Below are 23,035 nucleotides of genomic sequence, written 5' to 3' on the forward strand. Positions count from 1 at the left end.
TGGTTTTACATTTCCTCTTTATTTAAAAAAAAAAACAAAACATTTTTCTGGGTTTTTAAAACTTCTCCAATACATAAAAATTTTCCCGCCCCTTAACGCTTCTTTCTCGCCTCCTTCACCCCTGCTCCTGGGGCCTTCGGCCTGCAAGACCCGGATGGAGAAACCTTTCCAATGGCCAAGATCCGGGAGCTGGAGGGGCTGAGGGTTTGAAGGAAGGTGGTTCCTGGTCAGAAGGAGAAGTTCATTTGCACACAAATATAAACCGTGGAGGATGAGACCAGCACATACGTGTATGGATTGATCTACAATCCGCTTAAAAAAAATAGACCCAAACTGTCATTTTACAACTGCAATATTATACAAAATATTATATATTTTTTAAACGACACGCACCCACACACACGCGCACGCACGCACACAAGGCGCCGGGGCCCCCTCTGCACTTCCGCACGTGGGGACGGGCGTCAGTAGGCGAAGATGACGTGGTAGGTGACCTGGTGCCCATTGTCCCAGGCGTAGAGCAGGCGGTCCTTGGGGTTGTAGTCTATCTGGGTGGTGTAGGAGTACTCGTTCTCAAACAGCAGCCGGGGCACGATCTGCGTGTTGGTGTGGGTGTCGAAGGCGTAGGAGATGTTGGCGTTGCGCTGGTTGTGGCTGTCCACGGCGTACAGCACCCCGCAGATGACGAAGCAGTTGCCGTACAAGTGCCGCCGCAGCCCCGTGCGCCACGTGGTCTCCTTCTGCGTGCTCAGGTCCGCGGCGTTGAGCTTGCTCAGCACGATCACCTCCTGGCTGAAGCCCTCCTCGTCCAGGGCCGGGTAGATGAGCCACAGGCCGTTCTCGTCCACGGCGAAGTCCACGTCCGAGTGGCCCTGCCACCGCCAGGGCGTGGCCTCCTCGTAGGCCACGTCGTGGAGCATGGCCCAGGCGGCCACGAAGCGCTGCTTCAGGTCGTACTTGATGATGTTGCGGGTGAAGGCGCGGTTGTAGTAGAAGGCGCCGCCGTATACCACGTGACCCGTGCCGATCCAGCTGTAGGGCAGCTTGTAGGAGTTGCTCCAGCGACCTGGGGGGGAGGGGGGGCAGTGTGATGGGACCCGCCAGCGGCTAGGGGTCCGGGCCCCGGGGCTGCGTCTCCGCTCTGCCACTTTCGGGGTGGGGGGTGGGGGGTGGAGGGGGAATAGGGGGAAGGGCAGTGTGATGGGACCCGCCAGCGGCTAGGGGTCCGGACCCGCGTCTCCGCTCTGCCACTTATGGGTTTCGTCCAGCACACGGCGAGCCTCCGCACGCCCGCCCACCACCCGGAGAGAAGGCGGCCCACTCCCCTCGCCTGGCGGTTTCCAGTCCCGGGGCGCTAACCCACAAGAGCCCGGCCCGCACCCTGGGAGGGGGAGGGGCTGTCACCACCGGCCCCCTCCAGTCCACGACCCAGGAGCTGTGCGCAGGGAATGCGGGGCGGGGGAATGCGGGGCGGGCAAAAGCGGGCCCTCCCGCGACCAGGAAGGACCTCTCGCCACCGGAAGGCGTAAGACCTTTCTCATCCGCCCCTTGCTTCCGGAGATCTGGCCGCGATGGAAGCAGGAGGGGGGAGGGCACCCACGAGGGCCTGCGATGGAAGTAGGGGTGAGGGGTGGGGGGCGGGGGGCAGAGGCACCCACGGGGCCCGCCGCCCGTACCCTGTTTGAAGTTCTCCAAGTTCCGGAACTCCACCAGTGTGTTGCCATAGTAATAGTTGGTGACATAAATCCGCTCATCCTTGGCCAGGGGGTCTTTCATCCAGGCCCCTTCGTTCCGCCCGTACGTGTTCTGGGTGATCGGCCCCGTGATGGTGGACAGGGTGTCCTTGCACCTTCCTGACGGCGGAGACAGGGACGAGGGGCAGGGTTGAAGGGGGACCTGAAGCCAGTGCCCCCCTCCCGGGTCTGACCCCGTGCAGCTTCAGCGGCCTTCGAGGCGCCCAGAGCCGAGACGCCTCGACATCGTCCGCTCCTCCTCCCGTCGGTCCTGCGCTCTACTCACTCCGAGCCACCTGCTGCCACCATCCCCACTGCGTTAGTGTCCCCGTGCGGGCTTGTCAGCCCTACAGACTCCTCCCTCAAGGATCTAGGCTCCAGAGTTCTCTTCTGACACCACAGCCTCCTGTGAAAAACCATCCTACTTCTACTGGATTCCATCTGTTCCCACCGTGCTATGAACGAGCCTCTCCGGGACGTCATTTCTCTGCTGAGTGACCCTGGTGCCTCCCGCTCCGCCCTCCAGGTCTCCCCCACCTAGAATGCGAGCACCGCGGGAGGCAGGCAGGGGGCTTCCTCCTCCCCCACGGTCCTCAGGATACAGCATCTGGGTGGATACGTGGCAGCTGGGGAAGCCCGACCAGAGCTGAGCAACTTGCCTACTGCCTGTGACAGGGACGCGGGGCTCCACCAGCCGCTGAGCTGCCCAGAGGGGTCTGGCCAGGCTGTCTGGGGCCAGGTCAGTCCCGGTTGAGCAGTGGCTGTCGGTGCCCCTGAGGCCCACCCCCTGGGTCCTGGAGAGCTGTCCTCAAGCCCGTGCCCCTGTCGCTATGGTGGGCAAGATGCCAGGGTCCCCTTCTGGGGAGCTGGGGGAACAGGGGACCCAGCTCCACGTCAGGAGCTGCTTGGCTGTAGGCGCCCCTTCTAAGCCAAGTCTGCCTTCGTGGGACAGGAGCTCAGTAACATACCCCTGATGGGCTCTCTGGAGTGACCTCTTGTGCCCAGGAGGGGCCCTAAAAGGCCACGGGAGCCACGCTGAGTTCTAGACCAAGTGGAAAGCCTGCCGTGCTTAATATGTAGTGTTGTTATGTAGTGAGCACAGCCCTCCCAAATACTGAAATGATGTGCGACCACTGAGGATGTGTGTTCTTTCTGTCCCTGCACTGGTGGGTTAGGGAGGAGGTGGGAAGGTGAATCCAGCCCTCACACGGCCCCCCGTCCTGCTCCTCCCGGCCGAACACCCCCACCTGCCATCAAGACTGGCGTGTGCATGGGCGAGAGTGATAAGAGTAACTGGTCCCTGACGTTCACCTGGGACAAAAAACAAAGGCCTACAGTTCAGACTCAGGGTGCTCTCGATTCCAGGCCACCCTCATTTCCAAACTGCTCCGATCCGTTCCATCCATCCTGCTTCCCCATTAGTGGTCTGAGGAAGGAGCTCGAGCTGGCAGGACAGGCAGGCACAGTGCCCTTGGCCCCGAGCCCGGGGCAGCAGGCGGCCGGAGGTGGGATGAACATTGTTTCCCAGGCGGGCCCCACGGCGGGGTGCAACTGGCAGGCTTCAGGCAGCCCTGTGTGGGGTTCATTAGGTCCCGATCTGACAGAGCAGGGAGGGATTCGGTCTCCGTTAGACAAACAACAGAGCCGACCAGCCAAAGCCTCATTCCCCCACATCTGAGCTCATCTGTTCAAGACAATAAACCAGAAGGCTAGAGCTGAGCCCAGGCAGCGGCGTCTGATGGAAAATATCTCGTTCCCTGGCGCCGACCGGGGGTGCCGGCTGATAGGTGGGGAGGCCGTGCTTCCTCTGCGCGGAGGTGAGCCCTCGTGTGCCACCCCCAGGGAGGAGCACTTCTCGTGTCCCCTCTCTGACCAGACTCAGGAACTGCCGATGAGCTCCCGGGAGCCAGGACTCCTCTGAGTTTTTTGAAACACTAGGGTGCCCTGGGCAGCCCGCTAAATCCCTACAGGTCCCGTCTGAGCCCCGAGGCTCTGCTGCGGCTCCCGAGGTGGGGGCGGGGGCGGGGGAGGCTTTAGAATCTGTCCCAGGTTTGGAGCCAGAGGCCTGGCCTTGGTCTTGGCCCTGCTACTGACCCCAGAGTCTGTGTTACCTCCACAATGTCATACAGCCTTAATTTCTTCTGCAGTAAAGCGAGCGTAATATATGTCCTACCTACTTCACAAAGGTGCTCGGAGAGAATCCACTCCGATGACGGCACGGTAGGCTGAGTCATGGCCCCAAAGACACCCAGGTCCTAACCCCTGGAACCTGTGAATGTGACCTAACATGGCAAAAGGGACTGTGCAGATATGTTTAAGTCAAAGATCTTGAGATGGGGATATCCCGGATTTTCCGAGTGAGTCCCCAATGGCTCAGCAATTCCCTTATAACAGGGAGGCAGGAGATTTGACAGGAGGAAGCACGAGGGACGCAACCGCCAAGCCAGAAAAGGCAAGATACGGATTCTCCCTTGGAGCCTCGGGAAGGAATCAGCCCTCCGACATCTTGATATTAGCCCCCGTGAGACACATTCCAGACTTCTCACCTCTAGAATGGTCAGAGAACAAATTTCCATTGTTTAAGCCACTAAGTTCGTGGCAATTTGTTACAGGAGACATGGACACTGAGGCGGATGGAGTCGGCTCTGGAGTCAGGCGTCCCTACCTCTGTAGTTAGACGGAGTCCCAGCTGGCAGGCACCCAGGACCTCAGATAGAGGGACACGGGCCGGCAGGAGGGCAGAAACAGCGGGCACACACGTGCGGTTTCAGAGCACTTGAAAACATGTTCAAGGTCAGTAAAACCATGAGGCCCAGACCCATCACCGCGGCCTGAGAACTGGGGCCGTTCGGACGCTCCTGCCCTTGGCAACAAACTGTCAGCCTCGGAAGGAAGACGCTTCGTGTTAACAACTCTCTTCAAGGACAGGGAGAGAAAGGCGGGAGGAAGTTCAAAGGAGCCACAGGGGAGACGGGCTATCTGTGACTCATGTTACAAGTGTCCCCCGCGCTCAGTGACGGCAAACGTGTATGAAACCCTCTCTAGGTATCAGCCCCTTTAATCAGACACTTCGGTGGCTCTCCTGCGCAGGGTCCCAGGGGCTGAAAACAAGGGGCTCCTCCCCTGAGCACATGCACCTCCCGCCCCCGAGAAAGGCACCGCATGCCACCCAGTCACCACACCAGGGTCCTGGTCCCTCCTGCTGTCTCCTCCTCCCCCACCCGCAGGTGGCTGTCTCCCACCTCTCCCTCTGCCCGCCTTTCCCCTCCCCACCACTGTGGCTTAGTTCAGACCTCACTGCCTGTTTCCGGGGTCACTCCGGTTACCCCGCTGGCCTCTCTGGCTCCTCTCTGCCCCTTTCCACCTCCCCTGCCCCGTGGTCACGAGCTGTTTTCTGCTTAAACCCTTAACCCGCCATCGCCATCACCGGCCACCGTGGGATGCTGACTCAGCCCCTATCTCGGCACGCCTGTCCTCCTGCAGTCTATCCCTGCCCCCGCAGATCCCCACCAAACTCTGGTGGCTCCGGGGGCCAGGCGGGGACAGAAACAGGTGAAGCGGGGCGGTGTGGGACGACAGGCAGCAATATAGAGGCCGTGGCGGGTTGGCAGAGCAGCTGGCCCGAAGGCATCCAAACTCAAGGCTGTAAGAACATCCTGGGACGAATTCAGCCCTCTGGCCGCCACACTAACTGCCTGTGTTCTCGGGCTGCCCTCTCAGGGTGCACAGGCCTTCGTGGCCTGTGATCTCTGTGCCATCACAGCGGGCCCCCGCTAGGAAGGGGCCGCCCTGGCTTTAACGCTCTGCTGTCGCCATCCTGACGCTCTTGATAATTTTACCTGTGACCTTGTTTCTAGAAGCGAAGTCTAACAGGACCGTGGAGCACGTGCACGTGTACAGGAGCACGCAACACGTGTGTGTCTGCCTTCCTCGTCACCGGTTTGCACACGGCATTTGCTGGGTCTGATGGACACAGGACTCCGGGGGCACCCACCGTGCGCGGGGGTTCAGCCAGACTCGGGTGAGCGCGTTGCCCCCACGGCGGAGCCAGGGGGACCCACGGCCCCAGAGGCCGTGCTTTCCCCGGGAGCCAGGACTTAGCGGAATGTAGAAGACAGTGGCGCATTCAGAAACGTGAAAAACCGAGTAAAGGGCCCTGTGTTATTTCTTGTGTTACTTCCTGGGATTAGCCAACGACCGACAGCCGGTCTTGTTAGCCTTCCCCACCCAGCGGGCTGGAATGGCGCGTCCTGCCATCACGCGCACCTACCAAGAAGGAAAACAAAAGAGCCGAGCGGGCTCCGTGCGGCCTTGCACCGTCCTGCTAAGAACAGAATCTGCCTGCATGAAGGGGCTGTGACGTAGGAATTGCGTCATTCTGGTGACTTCCACACGGGAGTTAAAAGATCTTACATTCGCATTTGAAACTGACGTTTCACAATGTAAACGTGAATGGTAAAACTCACGCAAGTAATTTGAATCTTTAGTATTTCTTCACTTACACTGGCACGAAATAGCAAAGAAAAACAGCATGAGAGAGAGAGAGAGAAAAAGAGAGAGACAGAGTCACCGCAGAAGAAAGGGAAAAGCTTCTATTCACTACCTCTCGTGACGCCCCACCCCCCGCGCTCTCATTCCGGACGAGGCTCCACAAGTCACTGGCCGCCCCGACCATGCCGCTCCCGCAGTCCCACCTTCCACCTTCCTGCTCGGCCCGGCCAGTTCTTCCTCATCCTTCGGGATGGCCGGTCCAGCTCTCTTTCCAGGACAGAGTCCCTCGGACCCAAAGCACCCCATGCATCCCTCCGCCAGAACTGGAACGATGTTCACGGGTCCCAAACACGAGCGGGGACACTACCTCGCCTGAGTTGTGAACGCCTCCTGCACCTGCCGCCAACCTGCTGAACACCTGCCTTCCGCTGGGCATCTCAGGTCCCGCCTCAATAGCTCCCTACCACTTTCTGAGTTGAGGCTGCGATCCCTTTCATCACCAGGCCCCTGTCCCTGTTCCCCCCCAGCATGTGCCCTTGCCTGGGGGGCTTCCTTTGCGCCCCCCAGGCAGGTGGCTCTGCCTGCAGGGGCTGCTCTCCCCCCACCCCGGGGGGGCCGTATGCTGGGGGGCCACGCCTGGAGATGGGGGTCCACAGTCAGAGCTGCTGTCGGCCTTGGCCGGACCAAGAACGTCCCCATGTGCACGGCTCCCTCAGGCCACACTAGCCACTTGTCCCCGCCTAGTCCCCCTGGGACGGGAAAACAGCTCCCGCCCTTTCGGGCACCAAATGAGCCTTTTCCTGGCGGAGAGGTGAGGACTGGATTCCTCAGCCCCTTACAAGGAAGCCTCCACTGCATACTCCTGCTTCTAGGCCCAGGGCTCCTGCTTGTGACTGAGGTTCCCTGTGGCTTCAGGGGGCCGCTTAGGTGACTGGGGACAAAGCAACTGACAGCAGAGTGCCCGTGGGGTCGGGGAACGAGCCTGTTAGGTGGCAGGTGGCGACTGGGGCAGTTCCTGTCCGGGCGCTGCGGGGGGGTCCGGCCAGCACTGCTCCTGGCCCGTCAGCACCACCTTCCTCACGCAGCCCAGACCGGCACCCCCTGATACGTGGCAGGCAGGGCTGGTCACCCCACCCATCACCAGAGGGCCGCCAGACCTCGGGACTGTTAGTGTCTCGGGCTTGTGGGGGAGACCGGTCTTCACAGATCGGGTTTCCTGGGTTCAACGAGAAGACGGGCTCTCACGGGTACTGTCGTCATCCTGACGGTCCCCTTGTCTGCTCCTCCCCTCTCCTTCCCCACCCCAAACCAGCCCCATGGAAAATCTTGAATCAGGAGCTGCAGCTGTTGGAGTCTGGGGCTCTGCAGAGCCTGGCCCACGTGGCATAGGCTTTTCCTCCTCTGCAGGAGCCTCAACAGCCATCCCCAGGCCCCAGGTTGGTGGCTGATCCCTCCCCAGGCTGCAGGGACAGTGGCTGACCCCTCCCCGGGCCCCAGGATGGTGGCTGACCCTTCCCTGGAGAGTTGGCAGCATCTTTCCTCTCCTGGTCCTACAGTGAGTAGACTTTAGCCAATGCTTGTTTTCATAACCAAAAGTTAATTCTGATTTACTTGTTTTTGGACTTTTTCTGAAAGGTTTACAATTCTCCTGAGGATCATGGTAGACATTTTAGGACATCACAAAATCAGATTTGGAAAACATGGCATAGGACGTTCCTTTTAAAAGCAGCCCCATTTAAAACTGCATCTCAAATAGCTCAACATCAAAATTGCCAGACTCATTAAACAGCAAACAGCCTCCACGGGCAGCATACTAGTAGCCTGTGTCGGTTTCAGCCAAATGGTTTTTATTTACCTGCAACTAGGACACGTGGGTGCAACCTGGTCTAACTCAGCCGGGCACAGACAAGCAGGGGTCTGCAGAGAAGGTTCCGGAAAGGAAATCCCATCCACACTAACAACAGCTCGAGGGAGCCACTTGACAGCGATAAACGATTAAAAATGATCCCCCAAAACGAGGCAGCCAAGACCACGCCGCCGGAGACACAGAACTTTCCTCTCTCTGTAACCCCCTCTCTTTTCACCCCTCAGTGTTCGGAGAAAACACCACATGTATGTTCACATCCCTGTGTTTTCTCTGCAGTGGACTCCAGAGGCAAGGTTTTTCTTCTGGAAAACCCTCTGGGCCAGTCTTTAGGCAGACCCTTATATCCTCTACGTGCCGATGTCATTCTGGTCAAACAGAATACTGAACAGCAAGAGAAAATGATTTCCCAACTCGGGCTCCCGCCAGGTAAATGGCCACGAGGATGCCAGGTTTCTCCCGCCTGGACCTCAGCATCTCAGACAGGCTACCGGAGGTGGACAGAGTCCTAAGAGCCCCAGAAAGGCACGTGTTGGCAGCTACATTGGGGGCAACCACCCGCGAGGGCAGGCACAGCAGAGAACCCCACTCCTGGCTAGGAAGTCACCCAGGGAAGAGCTCTCAGGCTGATAAATAGCATCGCTGAGGGCACACAGGTGTGCCGGTTCACCTGTAGCCTGTCTTCACCGTCAGTATCTGAGCCACCCGTGGAGGGACAAGTCTTATGGACGAACTGTCCCTCCCACTCAAGGGGGAAGCGGTGGGGGGCACCGGGGAGCTCACTCCATTTGGGGGGGTATACAGTGCTGATCTCGGGGCCTGTGGTCCCATGAGCATGGTCAAGGCCGCCCAGAGCCAGTGCGGGAGTGGAAAGCTCGGGCTCAGACCCCAGGACGTTCTGCAGAAATTGGGTAGGACCCGTGGCTTCAGGAGGGACTTTCCACGCAGTAAGGAGCCGCCGTCTACACTGTGGTCAGCTTGCTTCCGCCACGGAAGGGAAAGGAAAGGAAAGGAAAAAAAATGTTCTCTCCTGTTCCCACCCCAACCTCTGCGGCCCAAGAACTGCCTTCTTCTCAAGGTTCATGAGATTTTGCCCTGGGGTCTAGTTTTCCTGGATATTTCCCTGCTCCCACTCTGCCGTGATTCTGGGATTTTCCCCCAAGAAGAATCTCTTGCCCTATCATGGCCTGATAAACCTACCGCAAACAACAACAACAAAAAGCCATAGGATTTCACGCAGACGACAGTCTTTAGCAGATTTCTGATTTCATGTGAGGCCCACAGAAAGGCAGGGATTTGGCCAAGGTCACACAGCTGTCAGCGGCCGGGACCAGACTACAACCCAGGTGTTTGCTCCCGGCAGGTGCTCTGTCCACCACCTGGTCCGACAGCAGCTACCAGCACCTTGTTGGGAGGAGGGAACGGGAAGAAGGAAGACCTAGGCAGAAGGCAAACCGTGTCTTCTGCAAAGCTTGTGCACTTTTCAACAAGCATTTTGATGAAACTATGATTCAACAGTGTTTTCATTCACTACCCGTGGCGATTGAACTAAAGTTGGGTGTCGTTCTCTTTGGGAGAGGCACCTGTGGCTCCCCCCTCCTTCTGTTGTCGACTTTCCCCCACCCCGTGTCCCACGGTTCCCAGAGTCCTCCTGTGGCCGCGGAGCCCCCAGGATGGGGCACAGAACAGGGCTGCACTCCTCCATGCTTCTGGGACACGTCTGCTCCTTTAGGCCCAACAGTCAGAACGCTTCCCTTTCTCTGTTTAGAAAACTCCTGTTCATCCTTCAAAACCCAGCTCAAATGACGCCCTCCTCAGGAAAGCTCCCCCAGCCTTCTTGGCATCCGGGCCAAGCTGGTGCTCCCCTTTCCACTCCTCTGTTCCTCCTCTGTGAGAGCATTTGCCACACGGTGCTGCGATGTCCCCACGCTCTCCAAGGCCGCCGCTCGTGAGATTTGGCCCTGGGGGGCCCGTTGTACTAGTTACTCTCCTGCCCCCTCCCTGACCCCACAAACAGGAACCCCTTGTTATTTCACGGCCTGGTAAACCTCCTGCAGAAAACTTAACTCAGTCACTGCCAAATAGCCAGTCCCCACTACAGGAAAGCACACCAGTGTTTACAAAACTGACCAAAGCAGGCGGGGCCCTGGCTCCGCCGATTTCGATTTACTCTGGAAAGGAGCTTCCCACCTGGCTCGCCGGCCACACTATGAACGCATAAACCCAGGGTCAACCTGCGGCCGAAGACGCAACTCCACTCACTCTCCTTTCCGGAGAAGTCTGACCATCTGGCTCCTGTCTCTCCATTCAACCTCTCCCCAGGCTCAGCCTGTTACCGCGTGAGCGGGAGACAGGGCCAGGCAGAAGGAACTCACCTATGACATTCCGGATGTCATCCTCCTCCTCCGGGCTCAGGGTGGGGCTGGCGGAGGCCCCGCCCTGCCCCGTGGCGGCGTCTCTCCCCAGCGGGTCCGTCCTGACTGTGGTGGGAGGCACCAGGGCCGTGGGTGGAGCCTCGGTAAATGCGTCCCCAGAGGCCCCTGGCATGGAGGCCGAGGCCGGAGGCTGCTGGGTGGCTGTGTGGGCCACGGTGGTGGCTGGTGCCTGAGTGGAAGGTTCCAGGCCTGCCCCCGTCGTGGGACCTGGAATCACGGAGGAGGTCTGGAGCGGGTCTGGGAACCGCGTCGCTGAGGGGGACAGGGTGGGGTCGGGGGAGCTGGGATCTGAGGGCGAGGCCGGGGCCGAGGTCTGCGTGTGGGTCGTGCCGGTGGTGCCCTGGTGGGTGGCCACCGGCCTCCGGGGGGCGCTGGTCAGCAGGTCGTTGTGTCTCAGAAGCTGATCTTCAATCAGCAGATCCACTCCGTTGTCCCCACTGAAAAACTCGTCTTCTGGGAAACAAACAGAAGGTCATCTGTGATTCGGGCGGAGGAGCACTGTCAGGCGGGCAAGAGTATGCGATATTCGGCAGATTAATAACAAGGTTTCTTTCCTCGACATGACGGCCTGATTCAGAGATGCAGCCCGGCTGGGATTGCAGAAGAAGCAGGTGGGAAGCAGCAGAGATGGGAGGGCTCTGCATCTCCTGGAGGGTCTCTGAACAGACCGCCTCTGGGCTCCACCCGGTGTCCGGGGCACCGGGAGGACGCACAGCCACGACCTGAGCTGGAGGAAGTCACCCCACCCCTGTCCACTCCCCTGGCAGACGCATATGGAGCACATTCAACAACGGTGAGCAGAACAAACATCCTTCCCCTTCATGGAGCTTCTGTCCAATGGTGCAGACACTAAACAATAGACAGCACACTTACAGTGCTTGGGGGAGAAAGTCGAGGGGGGTGAGGCATGCCCTGGAGCAGGGAGGCGAAAGGAGACTTCCAGTAATGGATAAAGTGGTCAGGAGGGAGATGAGCAGAGGCCCTAAGGAGGTGAAAGAGTTGGCCAAGCAGCCATCAGAGGAAGAGTATTCTGGGGAGAACAGCAGCAGTGCAAAGGCCCTGAGGCCAGAACCTGCCTGCGAAGGCTGAGGAGCAGCCAGTGTGGATGAAGCAGAGGGTGTGAGGGGAGAATAACAGGTGACATCAGGGAGGACACAGGAGCCACGTCACATTGGGTTTGGCTGCTGTTTGGACTTGAGATCTTCTTGTGCGTGAAATGGGGGACTGTGCACGGTTTTGAGCAGAGAAGGAATATGAGGAGGCAAAGATCTCTTAGGACACAAAGTCTAACCACAGATGAAATAAACAGAGAATTGCATTTCATCTGTTTGTTAAAACCACCATTAAGGAACTGAAGCCATGGGCAGGGCAAAAACGTTTGCAGTACATACAATGAACAAAGGACTTGTTCCAGAATATGTAAAAGAAAAAAAAATCCCATAAGTCAGTAATTTAAAAAGACAGGGGCGCCTGGGTGGCTCAGGTGGTTAAGTGTCCGGCTTCAGTTCAGGTCATGATCTCACAGTCCGTGGGTTCGAGCCCCACGTCGGACTCTGTGCTGACGGCTCAGAGCCTGAAGGCTCCTTCGGATTCTGTGTCTCCCTCTCTCTCTCTACCCCTCCCACACTCATGCTCTGTCTCTGTCTCTGTCTCAAAAATAAATAAACATTAAAAAAAATTCTTTTACATGGGCAAAATGACTATGCCAACAGCTAGGTGAGCATCAACTGTGAGGAGGGACAGGGGAGAAGCCCAGGTACCCTGGAGACAGGAACAGGTGCGGCGGGGGGCGGGGGCAGGGGTCTGAGCACATCATCCCACCTCCAAGCCTCAGGGTCCTCATCTGCAAACTGGGAAACCAGGCTGGGGGGTGGGGGTGAGGGGTGCACAGAAGTCCCTTAAAGCTCTGCTGTGTGATCTTCTGCAAGCCCAGAGAGGTCAAGTGACTTGCCCAAAGCTGCTCAGCAAACTGTGAGAAGATACAGCAGGAACTCTGGATAGTTCGTAACCACAGGCAATTTTCCCATGACCCGGCTGGCCCGGAGAGGCCACGGCAGCAATCGGACCCCAGAAGGGGCGTGTGGCTCAGAGGACGTGCAGATACACAGGGTGCAAACGGTGACTCCCTCCCCACCCCGCCGACCCCCAACTCACGCTGCTCTTCGATGTTGTTCTCCTCCTCTGGGACCTTGGCCTTGTAGTAGGTGATGCCCCGGATGACGGTGGGCTTGGAGGCCGGCCGGCCCCGCAGGGGCACCTGCCTCTGTAGGGGCCGCTGTGGCCTCACCACCTCGGGCGGGGCCAGGGGCCGCGTCTGCAGGAGCTCGATGGAGTTGATCTGCTGGGACACGGTTTCTTCCTGCAGAAACCGCTCCTCATACTGTTCAGAGGGGACACAAGTTAAGGTCAGGTCACTGGCCAGACAGGCAGTGGTAGGAGGAGGCAGTGCTGGAGCCGGGACACTGTCCTACGTGCTTTACGGACGCCAACCAATCTTCCCCCGAGTCCCATGAGGTAGGAGCTATTTATCACTCCCACGTACACATCGGGAACCTGAGGCACAGAGACGTCATGTAAATTGCCCAAGGTCCCACAGCAGGTTAAGTGGTAGCAGCAGGATTTGAACCCAGGCCCTCTGGCTCCAGCACGTATCTCTGTAACGTCCACACTGTGCTTCCCAGCCTAGGGCTGCTGTGTGACTTAGATCTCGTCTCAGCTGTTTCCGGGGAGGTCTGTGTGTGGGCAACGGTGCCCAGGCTGGAACATGAGGCCCGAGAACCAAGATGCACCCCTCGGGATGAAGCTTTTCCTTCCACGATCAGAAGGAACTGCTCCACAGCCTCCCTGATGCATCCAGGATAAAGCCCAAAGTGCCTGCCTGGCATTTTCCACCCTCTTAAGCACGGACCCGGACCCAGCTCAGCATTCCCCTGTCTTGTCCTGCGCCCCCAGCGCCAACCCTTCCTTGGTGCTTCAGTCACCTGGCTGACTCCTCAAACTCTCGGCTCTCCTGAGCTGCTGGGCCTTTGCTCGGACTGTTTTCTCCATCTGGAAGGCCTCCTCTCTTACCCCCTCTAGCTACCTATCATAATGTACCCATTTCGCAAGGCCCCGCTAACCTCTCACGTCCTTAAGAAAATAGCCCCAGCCCTTCTCGTTCATAATTAATCTTTGTTTCCCAGTTCTCACTCTGCACTTTGTGGCAGAAACTTCTAACCGACCACGTAAATCCCGTCTCCTTGTTCCTCTCTAATGGGAAGCTGGCTTTGTGGGAGGGGCCACGGGACAAAGTCCTGGCCGGTGGGGTATAAGTAGAAGTTGGTGGAAAGAGCTTTTGGACGAGCTCCTTAAAAGGGAGGCTGAGTCAGCTGGAAGGCATCTTTCGCACTCTTCCTGACTGGTCTGGCCTGAAATGCGGACGGGCTGCTAGAGTCGAGCAGCCCTCCTGTGACCAGGAGGGGGTCTGGAGGATGGATGCCACTGATGGCACCATGAAGTTAACCACCCACCACGGTCTGCCTGCCCCTGGAGCCCTTCTACACGAAAGAACAGCAGGCTCGGGCCTTCTCCTCACGATGCTGAACACAGCTCCTAAGGGACATAAGTCGATCCCTTCTACCACAGCACCTCTCCCAGCCTGCCTTCCATGGGCATTATTTAAGAATTTGCCTCGGGGCGCCTGGGTGGCGCAGTCGGTTAAGCGTCCAACTTCAGCCAGGTCACGATCTCACGGTCCGTGAGTTCGAGCCCCGCGTCGGGCTCTGGGCTGATGGCTCAGAGCCTGGAGCCTGCTTCCGATTCTGTGTCTCCCTCTCTCTCTGCCCCTCGCCCGTTCATGCTCTGTCTCTCTCTGTCCCAAAAATAAATAAACGTTGAGAATAATACCTTTAAAAAAAAAAAGAATTTGCCTCTGCAGACCATATGGAATAGAAGGACAGCAATCACCTCTTGCTCATTTTTGATGCCCCTGGCTGGGCGCTCCTTAATATTTACATTGAATTTCCCTTAAGTCATCTCTGTGCCCAACACGGGGCTCAAACTCATGACCCCAAGATCGAGAGTCGCCTACTCTACTGACTGAACCACCCAGGCACCCCCCGTTGCGCTGAATTTTTTAATCAGAACAAATCCCGAGGAACAGTCTACATTTGTGACTGGCATTGGGATTCTGTCAAATGATGCTTTAAAGTGGGCAGCCCATGACCCAGGCCTCTTTTTTTTTTCTTAAGTTTCATTTATTTAAGTAATCTCCTCACCCAACATCGGGCTTGACCTCATGGCCCCGAGATCAAGAGTCGCACGCCCCTCCGACGGAGCCAGCCGGGCGCCCCGACCTGGGTGTCCTGACAGCACCCTGAGGACGCTGCTGTGCTGGTTTTGGTCCAGCAGAAGAAGCACCCTGTCCTCCGTGGAGCTGCTGCCCAGGGAATGGCCTCTTGTGTCCACGGCGTGGCACGCTCTCTGGGTCCTGCCTCGGTCTGTCTGGTCACGTAGCCGCCCCCAACCCAGGATCCCGATCACCCACCACTGAAAACAACAGACTTTGGGCACAGGTTCCTGGGAGCCGAGTTCAAAGCCAGGGCCGCCCACAGGTGGGTCCAGTTCCTGAGGGGTGTGGCCCTGCCCTGCTCTCAGGAGGAGGGCTGCGGGGGCTCCATAGTGAAGAGGAGGCTTCCTGTCGCCCCCGAGCCATGGAAGCCCCCTCCTCACCACGACGAGGTGGGCAAGCGCCCCTAAATCCCGTTACCTGAGACCCCAGTGACATCCCCCCAGAGAAGCAGAGCCCACTGAGAAACAACACCTCTGTCCCCGGAGGCCCAGGGTCCTGAGAGGCAGGGCAGGGCCTTCAGGGTCACAGAATATGAGCTGGAGGAAAGCCAGCCCGAATGGCCAACTTTCTCACTTTGCACAGAAAGAAGCAAATAAGGCTCTTGTTTTGACCTTAAAAATCTGGCCTGGAGGAAACCTGGAGTCCTTCCCGACCACACCCCCAAGGCTGTACTGGGTTTCCGTGACAAAAGAGCTGAACCAGGTGACAGAGCAGACATGGCAGCTCCATGCTCCCTGGCGTCCCGTGGGGACCGACTTCTCCAAAGCAGGGGCACCTCTCTGCCAGCCTCCCCTGGCTGGGGCCAGACGGCGCTCTAGAAAGGGGCAGGCGTGTGCCCAGGGGAGCCCCCACTCCTGTCACCTGCCCCCTCCTCAATTCCCACTTCCTGCTGGTGAGCTGAGCTGGACTAGAGATGCAGGGATACGTGGCCTGTGGGGAAGAATTGCAGTGGGCTCCCATTCTGACCAGACGCGTCCCTTTATGGCATTTTTTAACCCTCACGACAATGAGGCAAGGTAGGGAGCACTTTACAAATAAGCAAAGAGGGGCTCGGGGTCATTTAGAAATTCGGCTGAAGGTCAATCAGTGAAGTGGCCGAGAGGGGCACTTCCGAATTAGGCCCAGGGCTGCTGTCTTTAGAGCCTGCACGCTTCCTTACATTAAGCCACACTGCCCACACCGGTGACCATGGGACGGACTTGTCTGCCATCCAAAAACTCGTCTACACCCCCAAGCCCACAAGGCCATGGTCTGGCTACTGCCCAGCAGACTTGGGGATCCCTCATTTCCCACTGGGAAAGGAGGCTGGGAAGCTGAGAAGAGGCCCCCAAGCGCCTGACTCAGACGCTGTGGGCCGGCTAATTGCTGGACCCTGGCCTCCCTCCGCATTGCAAAAGCAGGTTGTCATTTCTTCATGGTAAACCCCAGGAACTGTCTTTAATTCCAGGCTCTCCGGGACAGGCGGGAACTGCAGTTCCTTCTCCCAGCCAAGCAGATGGAGTAAGACCATGGCGGCCTCTGCCAGAGAACATATAATTTCCCTGGATCCGCTGGCGACAGGCTGTGCTGGGCGGCCGCTGCCCCCACCAAGCTTTGATTTCCTCTCTCTGTTAATCCAAGAGTCTGTTGTATGACTTCAACTCCTGGCGTCCCTGTGTCCCCACTCCCAACCCGGCCCCCAGAGCCCCTTGCCAGCCCTCCAGGCAGCGACCTTGTTGGAGAGAGGCCTCCAACAAATGGCCATTCACCACGCCGAGAAACCCCAACATCATCGACGAGAACCCTGAAAATAACCACCGAACCCAGCACCCCATTTGCCCCCTTTTGAGTCATGGGGTTCGCTACAGAGACAGAAAGATGAAGCGGGGGGGGGCAGGAAGATCCTAGCCTTGGCCTTCCCCCTTCCCACCCCTCCCCGGCCCAGGCTCTACCCCCTGGCACGGGAGGATTGTGCTCACCTCAGCAGCGTGCTGAACGGGGATTTCAGGAGGGGAAAGGGCTTTGCTGAGCAAGGACAAAACGGGTTTGGTGCATTTGATTTGGTTTACTGTTTGCCCTCAGGAAATATGAGCCGGGTTGCTGAACATACCACATAATGTATCATCAAGACAACAGACGGGTTCTCAGGCTCAGCCGACTGGGAAACTGGAAGCCAGAGAGGGCAGGGAATGCCGGACTCCGCTGGGCACTGGGCCAGCTCAAGATGCCAGACGGGCTGAGACAGGAGTGGCTGGGTCCCAGGTGCGGGGAAAGGGTACCTCCAAGTTCCCTTCCAGCCCAAATGTCTTCAGCTTTTTGGTTTAGAAGCTCAGATCTGGGGCGCCTGTTGAGCGTCCGACTTCGGCTCAGGTCATGATCTCACGGTTCGTGAGTTCGAGCCCCGTGTCGGGCTCTATGCTGACAGCTGGAGCCTGGAGCCTGCTTGGGATTCTGTGTCTCCCTCTCTCTCTGCCCCTCCCCCACTCATGCTCGGTCTCTCTCCCTCTCAAAAATGAACGTTAAAAGAAAATTTGTAAGTTCAGACTTGTTCAAGGATGACCCACTAAGCTGACTAAACACATGCTCAGCAGCTAGTGCCTTGGGGACAACTAAAAATGAGAATAAAAATAATTGCTTAAGAAACATGGTATTTCCAAAAAATCATCAAAGCAGTCATCATGGGCCAAGCCAGAAAATTATTGGCCTTCCTTATACTTATTTTCTGGTCTGGAACTGGTTTTATTTTCAATTCCTTGTTGGGCAGGGTGCAAGTACCGTATGGTCTTCAGGGTTTCTGGCCTCCACAGTCCTGATCTGCCCACTGTCCTGCCTTCGGAATACATGTGCCCAGGATTTCCCCTAACCCACAGCTGCTGCCTGCCTGGCATCTCTTTCACGAGTCTCCAAGCGTTCCGAGCATCGGCTGACTTCCTCTCTTACCCCAGTTCCTAGCGGCCCAGGCAACAGGCTCCTACACAGCAATGCCTAGCCCTTCTCTACGTCGCAGTGCACAGCAACGGCTCAGACGCTCTGAGTGTCCAAGGCCCTGCGCCCTGCCTGCCCCCCAACACCCTGCCAGGGGACACCTCGGCGGCAACACTCACTCACAGAGCCCCTCTGGGCCGCAGAGTCAACCCTGCCCCATCACACCCACAGAACTGCTACCTAGATAAAATGACACCGTGACCGTGAAAGAACCAAATCCGGCAAAGCTCTGTGCACGCGTGAGAGCCATGCCAAGTCCGCATGGCAAGAGGAAGGTGACCGGGCACCAATGGGTTCCGCAGGTGGCAAGCGTGGGGCTCGTGGGGGTCAGAGCAGAGAGGGAATGGGCACAAAGCAGGCTGTGCTCGGAGGCCAGGGAGCCGGGGCCGTACCTCGGGGTGGGTGTAGGCGGCCGCCGCGTCCCTCTGCAAGGCCGAGCGGACGTCCGGCATGCTGTCCAGGAGGCTCTTAGAGCAGTTCTCTTTCCCCCGCTTGTTCATCTCCGTTCGGATTTCTTCCATGTCTTCTTTGATTTGCTCATTTTCCTTGGTGAGGTTTTTGGAAACTTCCTGAGAAGAGAAAAAATGTAAAAAAGAAAATCCATGATGAGGCATCTGGGTGGCTCAGTCGGGTAAGCATCTGACTTGGGCTCAGGTCACGATCTCACGGTTTGTGAGACTGAGCCCTGCATGGGGTTCTATGCTGACAGCTCAGAGCCTGGAGCCTGCTTCGGATTCTGTGTCACCCTCTCTCTCTGCCCCTCCCCTGCTCAGTCTCTCTCTCCTTCAAAAATAAATAAATGTTAAAAACAGTAAAAAAAAAAAGAAAAAGAAGATCCATTAATGTCCTCTAAAGATGGACAGAAGGCAGCTGGCAGCCATCTTCGGCTCAGAGCTAGAAACGCAAAAGCAGGCTGAGAAATCGGCCAAGAAGTGACTGGGGCTCTGGAGAGGTCCGGCCCTGTGCTGAGGGCCAGATCCCAGGCAGTATTTCTGGGCCAATACGGCTCTGGGGTGTCCCACTGCTGGACATGCTACCTCAAACTCCCATAGCTTTCCTAGTCATGACACTGCCTTGTCTCTAGGTCACCAGGACACCTGGCTCCTTTTCTGTCATTTGCACACGGTCGTCCTTACCCGGTGAGAACTAACACTACAAAAACTTCCACTCATACCCCATACATGTGTACCAGCAGCTCAATGAACGGAAGAAGGGTTTTTAAAGCAATTTTAGAAGAGGTGGCTGAAGACATCTACTTAACCTGCATTTCTAATGAACACAAACTAACCCCCAACACTTTGAAAGCATCATTTACATAGAAAACCCACAGGCTGGTTTTAAACTTCCCTATTTACCCATAAAAACAGATTCCCTAAATGACTTCCACCTGGCAAAGGAATGGTGTTCCAGTCCTGGTTCACACCGGAAGGGACCAAAGGTACATCTAAGCCAACCAACACTGGTGAGTACCTCCTGTGTGTCTAAGGAGCAAAGCCTCACGATACCCTGGGGCTCTTGGTCTGGGGGTGCCGGGGAGGTGCCAACTATAACTGGGAAGAAGGTCCGCGTGGCAAGAGGAAGGTGACCGGGCACCAATGGGTTCCGCAGGTGGCAAGTGTGGGGCTCGTGGAGGTCAGAGCAGAGAGGGAACGGGCACAAAGCAGGGCCCCAGAGGCGGTGACGCAGCACGGGATTTGAACCAGGGATGGGTACCGACAGGCTCAGAGGGGCCCTTCTCCTCCGGTTATTCTGAGGGAGGTTGGTTTACCGCACGGAGACCCAACACTGTCCTGCTCTGGCCTGCATTCTAGTTTGCATGAGCATCTGAGTTTTTATTTTTTAATTTTTTTAACGTTTATTCATCTTTGAGAGACAGAGACAGATAGGGTGCGAGCCGGGGAGGGGCAGAGAGACAGAGGAAGACACAGAATCCGAAGCAGGCTCCAGGCCCTGAGCTGTCAGCACAGACAGGTGCCCCGTGAGTTTTCAGATGGGATGTTCTCCTTGGGCCGTGATTATGATGTGGGTAGAGGAAGCCACCACGTAAAACAGAAGATGCATTTGCTTTCTGTCTTGGGGACCGTAAAAGCACAGACGTTGACAGGCACAGCCCTGCAGCCTGGCAGGACACTAAGTCCTAGAGGAAAGCCGCCGTAGCTCCGAGTGGGGTGTACAAGTATCCAGGCCGGCAGTAACCCCCGGCATTGTGGCTCCCGTGGCTCCCATGGGGGCTCCCCTGACCAGTCTACTAGGCCCCGGAACCACCGGCCATGCCATTGTCCTGGCATTTCATTTCACGGCAGATTTCGAGCACTGGAAGGGCTTGATGTATTTTGTGGGGCTCAGGCTAAGCTCGTGTCTCTAAATGGCAGTTAACTGTGAGAGAGAAAGCCCCTGAGAAAGAAGTCTTCTTTAAGGAATACCCAGAAAGAGCAGTCTTACCGGCGGTCAAGTGCAATGGTTAAGAGCATGGATTCTGGAGGGAACAGTCTGGCTTACATGTCAATGTTATTCCTACTTCTTTGATCCTAGACAAATCAAAGTCCCTGAGCTGCAGTGTCCCCAGGGGTAAAATGGAGTAATACTAGGATTTTCCCTACGGATTATTAGGAGTAAATAAGTGAATATATATGGAAGTGCATGAGACATGGTGATTATTTTTGATAGGATGTTACAGCTGGGTGTTCTAGGCCCCTGCAGGATCCCAGAATTCACGCCCTTCTCAGATGGGGAAACTGAGGCCCAGAGGAACGATGTGGTTTTCCCACGATGATAGACACAAAAGTGGCAGAGCTGAGCCCAGCACCCGGCCTCCCGGCCCTTGCTTCCGCAGTTCACTTGTGGAACCACTAAGACGGCCGGGGGGAGGGTCCTGGAGCTCAGCCAGTTCTCTGAGCAGTGGGGAGCCCATCAGAGGGGCCTGTGAATGTTGCAGTGTGGTCTCAGGGTATGTGAGAGAATATGCATATGCAGAGAAATGCAGAAAGGGTGGATTCCCCTAAGTCCTTGTTACACAAAGCATGTCTCAGGAACCTGTTAGGAGTGCAGTCTGGGGCCCGGCCCAGGCACCTGCGGAATCAGAATCTGCGTTTTAACAAGACCCGCAGGCGATGTGCATACACATCAAAGTTTGAGAAGGGCTGTCTTAAATGTTGGAAGCTTGGGGTACATCTGCTGGAAACAGGGCCAAAATGTATGAAAGGGGCTGTTTTACCGGAGCCAAATATTTGGATTCACACGTTTCTTTTTTTGTTTTTAAAGATTTCATTTTTTATTTATTTATTTATTTTTTTAAATTTTTTTTTCAACGTTTATTTATTTTTGGGATAGAGAGAGACAGAGCATGAACGGGGGAGGGGCAGAGAGAGAGGGAGACACAGAATCGGAAACAGGCTCCAGGCTCTGAGCCATCAGCCCAGAGCCTGACGCGGGGCTCGAACTCACAGACCGCGAGATCGTGACCTGGCTGAAGTCGGACGCTTAACCGACTGCGCCACCCAGGCGCCCCTAAAGATTTCATTTTTTAAAAATTTCTTTTACATGTTTATTTATTTTTCAGAGACAGAGAGCATGGGCGGGGAAGGGGCAGAGACAGAGCCAGAGTCCGAAGCAGGCTCCAGGCTCTGAGCTGTCAGCACAGAACGTGACTCAGGGCTCGAACCCACAAATTGTGAGATCATGACCTGAGCCTAAGTTGGACACTTAACCGACTGAGACACCCAAGCACCCCTAAACATTTTATCTTTAAGTAATCTCTACACCCAATGTGGGGCTTGAACTCACAACCCCGAGATTAAGAGTCTCATGTTCTACCGCGGAGCCAGCCAGGCGCCCCGGGATTCACGCCTTTCTATACACCCATGAGCACCTGCTAAGAGCAGCATCCAGGCATCTCCCCCATGAATTCTCCACATCCTGAGGCAACACAACCCAGCAGGCTCAGTGGTTCAGAGTCTTACTTCTTCATTAATGCATTAATGTGCTCAGTGCTGGGCACCAAGGGGTCCAGCAGAAGCCACAAAGCCCAGGATCCTGCTCTGATAAAGACCACCCTCCACTGAGGGGAAGAAAGCAATAAACAAGAAAGCACCAACTAGTGACAAGTGGAAGGCAGGGCGAGGTGACAGAGGTAGCTTCTGGCTCCTCATCGAGGTCAGTGACTCTGTCTCTAAGGTGGGGGCTGAGGCCCTCGGACTCCACTCTGGGTGGATCCCATGGCAGGGCCCGCATAGCCTTACGGCCAAAACAAGATTCCGCCTGATTCCTGAACACCCTGCAAGAGTCCGCATCGGCCTGCGCGCTCACTGGGAGGCAAAGGGGCGGCCCCCCAGATTCACCTGCTCTCTAGACCCCGGGGGTTCTAGGTCCCTGGAGGGGCTTTCTTCTCACTGATGTATGAGTCCCCAGTACCCTTTCTGATTTCAGTGAGGAAGCATTATTTTGGGTTTCGGCACGGGAGGGTTGACATGGCACGGCCTTGAGCGCCCACGGGAACAACAGAGTTTACTCTCCTGAATCAACACCCGGCTGGCGGTGACATCACCCCACTGGCCAGCCAGGCTGAGCCAGGCGGTGTCCCCCAGGATGGCACAGCGGCTCTACCTCCTCAGCCACCCGCTGACCCGGCCACCTCCCCCCTCCCCGGGGGTGCTGGCCCTGCAGGGCTCCCCACGGCCCCCTGAGAGTCTGGCTTCCCCGTGGGGCACTTCTCAGGAAGTACGGGGGAGGCTGCCCACACAGGGCCCTCTAGACTCAGCCCTGGCAGAAGAGTGAACCCCATGACCTCATGCCTTGGGCTCTTCCCCCGGGACAGCTGCAACCGTGACGTCTGTGGCGAGTGCTGCTTGGCTCACGGGCAGCGCTGGCAATGTGGCCGAGGAGGCAGGCAGGGGGTCTACCTGGCAGGGGCCGGCACACCGCACGGTGGCCGCCAAGGATCCCGGTGCTCTGAGGAGGGTGGGGAGGAGGGCGGAAGAGCCAGTGGACAGAAGGCTGGCACCAGAGGCTGGGCACAGCCAGGCGCAGCACTTAAAGACCCGAGCAGAGCCAAGGACCTGAGAGGCGCTCACAGAGCAGGCGGCTCGTGCTGGAGGGACACGCGGTCGGGCACTGGGCATGGGAGGGTGCGAGCCCAGGGCGCAAAGGGGACCAGCGTCCCGTGCTGACTACGGCCAGAAGCGCAGATACCAGAGGAAGGAACCAGGCGAGGGGCTGGGTG

General features: G+C 57.1%; 1 protein-coding gene across 3 annotated transcripts in view; it reads right to left on the reverse strand.

Annotated features, from left to right (window-relative positions):
• The window catches only part of OLFML2B (olfactomedin like 2B), a 36,579-nt gene continuing 13,544 nt past the window's right edge, over positions 1–23,035 (reverse strand). For 2 of the 3 annotated variants that reach the window (XM_086694332.1, XM_086694330.1), the window contains 5 exons: positions 18,210–18,386; positions 12,678–12,903; positions 10,464–10,976; positions 1,677–1,853; positions 1–1,066 (listed from right to left, as the gene is read on the reverse strand). In XM_086694332.1, coding sequence (XP_086550458.1) covers positions 465–1,066; positions 1,677–1,853; positions 10,464–10,976; positions 12,678–12,903; positions 18,210–18,386 — 1,695 coding nt within the window. In that variant the 3' untranslated portion in view covers positions 1–464. The remainder of the gene's footprint in view (positions 1,067–1,676; positions 1,854–10,463; positions 10,977–12,677; positions 12,904–18,209; positions 18,387–23,035) is intronic. The other variant, XM_086694331.1, reaches the window with a different exon arrangement.

The sequence above is a fragment of the Puma concolor genome, chromosome E4 (assembly GCF_028749965.1).
Source record: "Puma concolor isolate L17-30 chromosome E4, mPumCon1.1.hap2, whole genome shotgun sequence".
Classification (NCBI taxonomy): Eukaryota; Metazoa; Chordata; class Mammalia; order Carnivora; family Felidae; genus Puma; species Puma concolor.